The following is an 11,715-nucleotide window of genomic DNA, read 5'->3' as shown; positions in this document are numbered from 1 at the left end:
CTAAGCACCCTGCGGACCGGATCCGGCCCCCGGGCCTTGAATTTGACACCCCTGGTCTATGTGTATTCTCTTTCACTGCTGCTATTACAGCTCCTTCTTGCTTTCATCCCACCTTTCTAAGATTGCTTTGGCAGATCATTAAGAACGTTGAACCACTTTGTTATTGGAGTGCTCCAAACTGATTATAGGACTCTTTTGCCAGAGAAGCAACATCTCAGTAATCAATAGATTCCGCACTAATTTAGTGATCTCAGAACTGTGCCAAAGTCAGTCAGAAGGAATGAGTGATTCTCAGAAGGAATGAGTATGAAATTTGTTTTTTAAGTTGATCTATCCATAAAAGGCATGTGGGTCTTACTTAAACTGATGGATGTGTCCCAGGTTTTTTTTTTTTTTTAAACCTATTGGCAAACAAGCATAAAGCATCTTAAAATTCTCAGAAGTGCTTCACTATAAGTAGTGTGCTATTTTTCGGTGTAAATAACTTCTATAGTCTATCAAGTTTACAGTTGAGCCATAAACATTATGCTTTTTCTATGCTATAAACATTTCTATTCATTTAGCAGAATTTAATTCAAACATCCTTAAAAGAATAATGTTATTAATAAACAAATGCAATTAAAAATTTTGTAGCATAAATGATTGTCTGCCATGGCTGTAAGTTTTCATAGAAATCATTAGTATACATCTGTAATTAAAATGCTATTCATTTACCCTATTCAAGGAAGCAGGATTATGAAGGTAATGTCTTACTTTCATAAAACATTCTTTGGAAGTGCTGACCATTCTATATCTTGCTAACTTTAAATTATCTGCATGTATGTGAGTGAACATGTATGCACACAATATAGATTGAATTCAAAGTACATTTCCAGCAAAGCCCTGTTTGCTCAAAAGAATCTTGTAAACATTTTTTTTTCTCCAACAGGCTAGTATGCTATGGTTCATGCTGTCCTGGAGTGGCATTTCATTTTGGGAGAGGGGGAGAGAACAAGGGCTGAGACTGGGGGAAGGGAAGTCTCTTTGCAGAAGACATCTTGGAACCTTTTGAATCCAAGCTAAAGTTCTGAATATACTTCTTTTTAATGTGCATTCTGTCATAAGAGAAGCTATAGTGTACTCATTGATAATGCTTAAATAAAAAGGCATATTAAATATATATTTATCAATTCACTGTAGCCTTTCAGGAAAAGAAATTCAAATATTTGTTCTTGCAGAAACAGGTCCTAGAAAAAAGTACTGTAGGTTTTTTTTTAACCTTGCTTTTGAATAAAAGAATTTTTAACAAGAAAATGAAAAGTGTTGAAAACATTTTATACACCTTATCCCAAGGAATCAGTAAATTAGTATTCAGGTCCACCAGGATAAGCTGATTCCTTCTAAGAAGACGATCCTGTTATTTGACCATTGTACTCTGCTGATTCCATTTTCAGGATGTAGGGGATGATGCTGTCAATTGGAACATTTCCAATGAGGCCAGTAAAAAAGAGTTCTTCCGTAATGCTGGAACTCATCAGTCTAAGAGCTGGCAAGCGAACTAGAACTCGAGCTAGCCTGAAATAAGAAAGTCAGTGGTACATGTAAAAATGTAACTCAATTTACCAGTACGTGCTGCCTGTTTAGGTAAGTAAACATTGATTTATTGCTGAAATGTATTTGCCCCTGCAATTATTTTTCTAATTCTGTTATACATTTTCTTATTTCATTCAATGGTGTCTGATTCTTGGAGACTGCCTGCAGTTTTCTTGGCAAGGTTTTTCCAAAACAGTTTGCCATTGCCTTCTTCCTGGGGCTAAGAGAAAGTGGCCCAAGGCAGCTTTGTGCCTAGAGCAGGACTAGAATTCAATCTCCCAGATTTTAGCCTGATGCCTTAACCACCACACCGGCATTGGGGTAAAAAAAAAATGCTCATCCTGAAATTTAATGTACGTTTTGGCACATCAGATTGCACTACTTTACTCTTAAAGGATGACCTAATGTGCCGTAGGACCCTCTATTTAACACTAAAAGGAATAATATATTAAGTTGATTAATTATGTACAAAAAGTCCTCAACTTGGGACCAGAATTTCCATCATAGGTTGTTGTGGTGGCAAGCTGAGATGGATATGATTTCACGACAATTTTTATGATAGTAAATTACTATGGTTAAATAAACTCAGCTCCCCCAATGGGGGTATTTTGCTAGAAATTGACAAAAAAAGGTAGTAAATTATGATCACAGGATCACTGCTTACTGCAGCTGGTCATAAATGTAAGCCAATTATCAAGCACCTAGTGCTTGTGATCATATGACTGCATGGCTGTTATAATAGTTGTAAGTATGAGTACAGATTGTAAGACACTTTTTCTAAGGCTATCATAACTAAACTATCATTAAAAGGATGGTCATAAACTGAGAACTATTTTTACCTTTTCTACTATGGAGGAAAGCAAGGCTCAAGTGGTAGCATCTGTAAATGTTAACATCCTGAAATTAAACTGACAGGTCCCAACTCAAATATATACTATATATACATACTTTGAAATTATTTTCATTGAATTTAATGAAACTCACTTCTGAATAGTAAAGTTTGTTCAATAACTCAATAACATAAAAATGGTATATAATGTTAAACACTTTGACCTGTCATTGTTTTTTGACTGAAAGTAAATGTATTATTTATAGTTCAATCCAATGGAAGTCTATTTCAAAAATTATCTAGGAACTGAAAACAAAGATCACATGAAAGCAAGTAAACAAAACCTTTAGAACTAAACAAAGAAACAAAAATCTTTAGAATTAAACAAACAACCACATAATATTACAATACCTGTAAGTATCTTCTGGATAAGTTTTTTGAATATAGTCTTGCAACTCCATTTGAGCTTTCTCCTGGAATTTCTCGATTTGGCTGGAACTTGTAAGACCAGGGTGATCTATTAAAAATTAAATACATTATTTAATTGTTTGTTTACTTTTACTGAAAAATATACCGTAGTAAATTAAAAAAAAAAACACTTTATTCCAAAATTTCCAAAGATAATATATACCATCTTCTACCAATAATTCTGTTTTGTTTTCTAGCTAGCACATATGGTCTAGGCAAAAAATACACAAATCAGAAATTACAACATTTGGTAACTAGCAGGAGATCATTTCAATCCTTCAGGATCCACTCCTGCTGACCATATATTATCATTCCTCAAAGAAAACAATTTTAGTGTAATTATCTATTACAGTATATAGTAGCTCAATTACAACTTATTAAGAAAGTTTTTTAATCTATTTAAGAATATAGAAACATTTAAATGCTAGTTTGTGGTTCTACAATACAAATCATGTATAACTCATCAAGAAAATCTATACCTTGAGCCAGATTTACAGAAAACATTTGTGTGTTTTTGAGACTTATCTGTTTTAATAATTAATTGTCATGTTGATAAGTTATGGGGGCTAGGGAATCCTATTTACCTTTGGATTTCTCACTGCTTATTGGAAAGTAGTTCTTCAGTAGTAGACCTTTGCTTTTCCCACCATTTGAGAGTGATTGTTTTATTTTAAAAAGTTAAGACAAAGAATCTTTTAAGCCACTTTGGAACAGTTTATGGTTATGTTGACTATTCTTTGACAGGCAAAACATAAATAGTCTTATAGTGCCTCTAAATCCCAGATAGGCTGAAATCAATAATGGGGCCAACTAATATAACTTTCAGATGGTTCTTTAGCACAGGAAGATAAATGTAGGAACCTGAAAATTATATCCATGTCAAGTGCAGAAATCAGGAAACTCAGGCAGTTCAAACGTATATAAGGGTTTTGTGCAAGCTTAAGCTTTCTTCAAAAATCTGAACTACTAATGATAGGAAATTGGCAGTTAGGTCTCTTGTGGGCACAAAGGGACTTGAGACTGATGATGCATTTGACCCCTCCCTCAGTTTCAGCCTGGTCATCTACTACAATCCTCTTTATTATGATATTCTATTTGGGACTGCAATTAGAAAATATTATTCACAGGTCTTCCATATTTTGCTCTAACCACAGAAGCTGCTTGCCAAATCATTTAAAGAAAAATAAAAGGAAATATGACTCTTAATAAAGTGTTTCACTAATATATCAAATTTAAGTATCATATTTAAGCAGTAAGTCTCAGTGAAATGAAGACTTAAAAGGTCAAAGTAAACATTTTAATCCTAAATTAAATGTATTAGAAAATGTGCTGCCAATTTCTTTACTGTTTTAGCTAGTGTCAGAGTATTAAAGCATCTAAACAGCATTAAAGACGCATACTGAAATAAAATCATTATTAAATGCTTACCAGGACTAAAGAGGACTATAGCTTTAAGATAAGCATATTCATATCCATCAATATCAAGTTTAGCCATACTGTTACAAAACTCCTGGAGTTTCCAAATGTGCTCCATCACTTGTTTTATTCGATCTCCAGAAAGTTTATCTAGAAGTAAACATTATATATTCTCAAAATAAAAACTTCTTCAGGACATAATCATTTAGATAGCAGTTTCATATATTACATTTCCTTTATGGAATTTGAGAAAAAATCTTGCTTTTTCAAATGGAATTAGCATCTTAACACCTCTTTCTGCTCCGTAATTTGAATTACATATTCTTATAATTCTCAATTGCAGTGAACAAAGCAGAAGCAGAGACTTACCCTTTTGTTAAGAATGCAGACAATGAAGAAAAATCAAGCAGTAGACAAGGGTAAAAGAAAGGAGCTGATATAGAAATAAAACTGAAAGTAAACCAAAAGCTGTAGAGAAAGATACAGGGTCTAATAATGATCAAATAGGAGAAGTTGAAATTTCCATGAGATATTTTTTAGTCAGAGAAGAATTGAGCAGGCTAGAAAGAATTAACCCTTTTGTGGAAAGCACAGTGCTGCTGAAATAATTTCATTGCCCTTAGAGACAGAGAACTTTCAAACATCTGGGTTTGACTGATTAAGATGGACACAGCTGATCCTACATATTCTTTATGGGTCAAATCAGTTTTTCAATTTCAGTGAACAAGGGACTGGAGAAGGCAAGAAACTGATGTCTAAAAACAACATTCAATAAATCTGCTATATTAATTCAAACTAGGCCTTGAAGGCCAAGCTCATCAATATTTAGTAAGGAATAAAGTTGGAATACTTGCCAAAGCATCCTTCTCTAAGTGTTCTCTAAAAAGACATTAGTAAAAGTGTTTCAGTCCAAATTAGTAAAGATTGTACAAGGAATTTGGAGCATTTTCTACACTGACCTTATAGTGTATGGGTGTGTGTAAATATAATGTCACAGGTACTAACTTTCTTTCTGAAGCACTACAGATGGTGCTGTCTGCTTGCTCAGAAAAGATGTGTCATTCCCCCATTGGAGTCTGAATCTTCAGGGGAAGATGAGCTGGAAGAAGAACTGACAGAGATGGAGTTGCCTGCTAGGCTGGCCTTGGAGGAAACTGGGGAAGGGCAGAGTCAAGGCTTTTCTGAATTAGTAAGGCCTGCAGACAGGGTAGAGCTCAGAAGAAGAGCAAGGACAACCCCCTCCTGATCCGAGAGCAAGGAGGGAAGAGAGACGGCGAGATCAATGCAGATTGAGCTGGCTACGAGGGAGGAGAGTGCCCTGTCTCCTTTCACAAGGCACACCTGGGGATTGAGATGTAAGGAGGTGCCAGTGAGAGGGGCATTTGTCAGGAACAAGCGTTGAATCTGTGGAGCCTCGTGTGCACTTGCCAAAACCTGGAGATTGCTGTACTCTGTCTTGTGGGGCTTGCCAGTTTGCCTGCTTTGTTGAACTTCTTGCTCTGGTTACTGTTTAGCTAACCTGGCTTATTGGACTGCTGGCCCTGGTTGCTGTTTGATTAACCTGGCTTATTGAACTTCTGGCCTGATTGCTGTTTGGTTAACCTGGTTTACTGAACTACTTGCAGCCAGAGACTTCTGAAGGTGCATGTGAGAGCTTTGCTCCAGGACTTGTAGTGAATGTGGCAATGTTTGGGGGCACAGTTGGAGCAATAAAGGAGAGTTAGACCAGTTCTCTGGTTGTGTTGCTTTCATGCCACGCCCCGGGTCATCACAAGATGTGCAGGATGGTACTGAAATCATTGAGACAACTCAGAGGAAAATTAGATTTCTATAAAGCAAGAAGCAAGTTGTTATGTCTCTTACCTAAGAGACAAGGCAGATCTGACAATGACAATGACAATAAACTATCTGTCCTCTTGAACTGGCATGGGAATTATATTCAGCCAACATTCACAGCACAGGAAAAGTGAACAAGAATTACTCAGGAAGGCCTTAATTCTTCTAATTTTGATCTTTTCATCCAGAAAACAGATTTATTCTTGTGTGTGTGTGTGTGTGTGTGTGTGTGTGTGTGTGTGTGTGCTTCACTCCATTGCTGAGAAATTGCCCTTTCAATTCTTTTTTAAAAGTTAAGTAAAACTTAATTTGTATAAATTTAAGAGCTTTGATATTTCTCTATTATAAAACAGATTAATACTGAAATCCTATAGAAAGATCTCACTATGAAATGTTTTTATCTTGTTCTTCTGTTCTGTGATAGTTGTATTTCCATATGTCCTATGTGGCCAATCCAGTCTTCAAATATATTTTAACATTTTCATGGAACCTCTGAAAATCCTATCTATTTTCCTCCCAAAGTGGAAGATAATCAATAGTTCTATACTCCAAAGCAAAATAAAAACAGACACCTCTAGGAATATTGCAGGGAGGAAAGATGAAGATAAAGTATTTTCCTGTCTTCTTTGATTCTGTGATACATGATGGTGCACATCAATAAGGGAGAAAGAGACAGAACATTTGTGGCAGTGGGCCTATCTGGCATATATGTAGCTTCTGGGACTGAAAAAGCTACTCTCTAAACTTATGTTTAAAATATTTTACCTCTGCCTTATTATTCTGCATGTCTTTTCAGCCACTGTATTTTAGAAACCACTATTGTTTACAAATTAAGTATTCTGCAAACAGCAGGATGTAAAACATTCATTTTTCTTAATTAGGAAGTAGTAATAACAACACTGCTTATTTTATCAGACTTTAATTTCTACTAAAGGCAAGAGAACTACTATTTTAATTATTGTATTCTACTCCTGCTGATATAAAGCTATCATTAAAATAAAACTGACTACACCACAATTAGATCAAACAGCTTCTCTCTATTTTCAATAAAGATAATAGTTCTACTATTTTTTGTTTCCATTTACAAATCTGCTTCGAATACCCTTCAGCTTTGGATGATGGAAAATCTTAAGAGCCCTACATTTAATCAAACGTAGGGCACCTACCTCTCCATGGCATCTGAATATCCTGCTCTTTCCTTGACCAGAGGAACTACATCAGTAGTGTTGTTTTTGAGGGCCTGGCTGGGGGGGTGGAACCTGTCTATTATAATTAAGTTTGAAAGGATTTAACAAATTAAATCAAATTAACTGCTATTTTTGTTCTTCTAAACCTAAAACAACAAAGTACATTAGCCAGAAATAGACCCCACCATATTTTTTTTATAAGAGAAAAAAATGATACATTGCAGTTAAATAATAATATAGCATTACAGTTTTAGCATGCAGGATTTTTATTAGTCATGAAAAATATGTAATATCCTAATCCCTGATATGAGATGAGATGAGAATAAAGAGAAACCCTTCGCTTCATGCCATTTGGTCTGTCACACTTGCCATGCTTTATTGATTTTACTGAAATTTCTTTGTTTATTGTGAGCTTCCCAAAATCACTGGGAGGCATACAATTTAGTAAATTATTCTTCTATTATATTCTAATATAATATATTTGCTCATCCCTCTGCCAAGAATGTCAACTTCAAAGAAAGGCCTCAGGAAGCCGCCCTGAGTCTCCAGAGAAAGGCGGTATATAAATTGAACTAATAAACTAATCTCAATATATGTATACTCAAAGAAGGAAATGCAACATTACAAGGGGAATTAAAAGTGGACACCACTTTTGCCCTATTAACATAGAAAAAATGTATGTACCAGTGATACATACAATTATAAATCCTTGAATTTATAACAATTAGAGCCTTTAAAAATAATACATACCTTCCTGTATGCTGTTCTGCAAATGGTTGACAATTGCTGCTAAGATAGTTGACAAGCTCATCACCTGTGCACACTGGGCTAGGCCTAGAGTAAAGAGCTCATTCCAACAGGCACGCACAAGGCTTGTATTACAGTCTTGCCTACGAGTTATAAAAACAAATGGTAAAGCTCAGGATATATTTTTTTTGAATATAAAAATTTCAGGGATAAGATTGCAAAAATCTAATAAATTTGGAATGTTGTGAGAATTGAGACATATGTTTTCTGATGTTTAGCACTGAAAAGATCACCGTGTGACACAGTTGCCAACAGACAGAGGTCCAAATGTTATTTATAATGAACTTTTAGCTAGTCCATTTTTTAAATTATAAGAACATTACAAAAAAAGCAAAGTATCAAAATTAAGAGATAAGGGCTATACAATATTGAAAACAATTAATAAATAACAACAAACTAAACCAAGACCCCCAACTTTTAAGATTCAATACACTGTAATACTAAACATCTGGAAGAAGGATATTACCTAAAATATTACTGCAGTACTCTAAAACAATAGAGTTTTAGAGTATTCTAAATATTCAGGGCTTCAGCTTTAAGTGGCAGCAAAATGTCCCCATAGATACCAAAGGACAAAGAGTAAGACCCTAATCCTGCTTGCTCAATAAAGCTAACTGAGCTTAATTCTTTTTTCCTACTGTATTTCCTAGACCTAGACTGTTTTCAGTCTGAATGCATTGTAGGTCCCAAAGATTGCTAAACCAATCATGTGATGATTCTTATCAGCATTAGTTGGATTAATCCATAATATTTGCCAGGGACAGACAACATCTTTTTTCTGTCTTCCTGTTAAGAGCTGCAATCCCTGAAGGCAACCTATTGGGGGTTGCATGATGGGCAGGACCAAAACATGCAGATGAGGCCAAAGCCAAAATTGAGCAGAAATACCTAGTTTCACTATTTTATTTCTGGCCTATATTTGATATTTTCTCAATGAATGAGAATACAGTAGGGGAAAATAAAAAACAAATCCAACAGATTTGAACCAATTTCAAGGGTTGTCTCAAATTAGATCCTACACTGTGGAGTCGTTTCTGCTCTCTGACCTTGGTTGTTTGGTTGCAGATGTAACATCTTTACGGCTAGAAGGGAGTGGGGTTTGCTCTCGGCTTATATACAGTAGCTTGCCCTGTCAGTGTAGGTGGGGGTTTTCTCCTTGGTAGTTTCTTGGTTAGGTTGTTGTTTACTGTTGTTTGTCTGAGTTAGAAGTTCCTATAGTCTCTTTTGAATGTTGTGCAAATGTTGTTTATCTCTATGGGCCTGTTGATAGCAGACTTGTATGAATACCAAGCTTCCTAGGAAACAATAAAAAAAAAATTGCAATTTGCAATTTTCCCAGGTTTGGGGAGCTGGTTTTCAACAAGCAAATTCAACAGGGGAAGGTGGATTTGTTTAACGATCTGCATGATCACAGAATTCACTTATTGCTTATCAACAGAAATGGTCAAAAATCTGGTCATATGATGATTTTCTTAACAACCATATCAGTGACCAAAATCCCAATCCCAAATGTGGTTGCAAATCAAGGACTACCTGTACAGTTAGCAATTCGTTATTTTGTTCTGATTAAGAAAGTTTTAAGCAAAACGTCTCCAGTATTAAAATGCAAAATATGAGGTTTATCTGCTGGTTACTTAGAATAAAATTTGGTATTTTGTTCTGACTAAGCAATTAGCAGATAAACCTTACTTTTTGCATTTCAACATTGGAGTATAGCTGCTATATGGACAACCATTATGCATTATCACAAAATGTTGGAAATGTATAGATCAGATCTTATGTATTACCTGAAATGTGCAATGTTCAGCTTCCCTATTTCATCCCTTGGGACTGTCAATTCTAACTGAAATTTATCCTGCATATTCCCCCTTCCTATTAAAAATATTTTTATGGTACATAACATTGTGTGCATTTATGAATATGTGAAGCAGTAGCCACATTCTGAAGAGCAGCCTCATCGAATATTAAACTAATAACTTCTGATTTGAATTAACTGCCTGCCTGCAAATTAAGGTACAGTATTATCTTTATAAACTGATCCTAATCTGCATATAGTAAACAATAGGTCACTGTATTGCTACATATAAATCATTCTCATACATAAAAACATTCAAGTACACAAGTAGATACATACTTTATCTTCCCTTTCAGAAAGAATAGAAAAAAACGACATATTGTCTGCATACAACAGTACATACTTTATCATACCTTTTCTCTGAAATAGAACAATCTATTTCTTTCTCACATTCACACATTCCTGAATGAAATGTTGAAGAGCAAATGTTTGTCTATGTACTTTCACCTAGCTGCACTTCTCAAATTTTGCTGTCATCTCTCATATTTTTTTAATCAGGATTCTGCCAAGCATCATTCTAAGAACATTTATGACACTAATCCTCCCTATTCCTTTTGCTCCCAATATCAGGTATAAATGCATTTTTCATGCATCTATCAGGTATAGATGCATTTTTCACAAGTGCATTATATTTTGCTGAATTTTATAATGTAATCTTTGACTAAAGTCTCAACAACAATCTTTTCCTATTTATACACATTGTACAATATCCTTTTGGTATCCCTTTCCTTTCTCCTCTTTTTCACAACTATCGTTTTCTTACAGCATGTTCCAGCCACCTACTGCCTCTCTTACTTTATCATATTCAAGCATCCCAATCAAACAGGCTACCTAATCAAGCAGAAAAAATAGATGTCGTTTTTTCCAACCAACCAACTAACAAATATATGCATGAAACACACTATAATAGTAATGGGGGACTTCAATTACCGTGATATCAACTGGAAAACTAATTCTGCACCAAGTGAGAAATCAAATAGATTTCTAACCACGGTGGATAAAAATCAATGATTTTTTTTAAAAAATCAAAAAAATCAGATTTTTTTCATTTAAATCGGATTTTTTTTTTATTTTTATCGAATTTATTTTAATAAAAAACTTTTGAGGTAAAAATCTATCGTAAGATAGTTTTCTATTTAAGATACATAAATAATTTAGTTTATTCAGCATGAAATGGAGCTTAGTTATGTAGCATGAGGCTGTATATTCTGCAACACTGGGACTATCGGTGAGTCAACAGTGGGTCAAAGGAGTAGCAGAGATAACAGTTGCTCTTTAAAAATTATGATTTAACGAGGCTTCTGGTTGGCACCGTCGGCGTCGCGGACGGTCTTTTCGGACCGCCAGCCCCGCGATTCCATTGGAGCCGTTCTGACAGTGTTAATCAGCTGTCAGACGGCTTGAAAACCTCTCCTTCAGGAGAAGAAGGAGAGGAGAGCTGGTGGGCGAGGGTAGAGCTCCCCGGAAGCCCCTGAACAATTCCAGGGGCATGGAGGGTGAGAGCTCCCTGTTCAGCCCACTGAAGCTCCGGATCCAAGGCGACTCCGTTTTAAATGGAGCCAGACGTCACGACCAACTCTGCTGTCAAAAAGGAGATTAATTGAATTCAAAAGCAGACAGAACGGAAGCAGGAGAACAAGCTTTTGCAAGTATTGTGCTTAACTCCTGGGATACCTTGTTTCTACTTGATTTTTCTGAGCTGGAGGTGGAAATGGCGTCCTCGTTGTGGGCGTAAAAATGAAAGT

General features: G+C 35.4%; 1 protein-coding gene across 5 annotated transcripts in view; it reads right to left on the bottom strand.

Moving 5' to 3' along the window:
* Positions 1-970: 970 nt before the first annotated feature.
* NR2C2 (nuclear receptor subfamily 2 group C member 2) overlaps positions 971-11,715 on the bottom strand; it is a 61,205-nt gene continuing 50,460 nt past the window's right edge. For 3 of the 5 annotated variants that reach the window (XM_060688284.2, XM_060688286.2, XM_060688283.2), the window contains 4 exons: positions 8,059-8,198; positions 4,298-4,435; positions 2,813-2,918; positions 971-1,554 (listed from right to left, as the gene is read on the bottom strand). In XM_060688284.2, coding sequence (XP_060544267.1) covers positions 1,380-1,554; positions 2,813-2,918; positions 4,298-4,435; positions 8,059-8,198 — 559 coding nt within the window. In that variant the 3' untranslated portion in view covers positions 971-1,379. Of the gene's footprint in view, positions 1,555-2,812; positions 2,919-4,297; positions 4,436-7,287; positions 7,385-8,058; positions 8,199-11,715 lie in introns of all 5 variants that reach the window. The other 2 variants (XR_015731679.1, XR_015731678.1) reach the window with 1 other exon arrangement.

This window comes from Pantherophis guttatus, chromosome 2, assembly GCF_059756535.1.
Source record: "Pantherophis guttatus breed Tessera chromosome 2, ASM5975653v1, whole genome shotgun sequence".
In the NCBI taxonomy this organism is placed as follows: Eukaryota; Metazoa; Chordata; class Lepidosauria; order Squamata; family Colubridae; genus Pantherophis; species Pantherophis guttatus.
The sequence above is the reverse complement of the archived record's forward strand: the minus strand, read 5'-3'. Positions and strand labels throughout refer to the sequence as shown.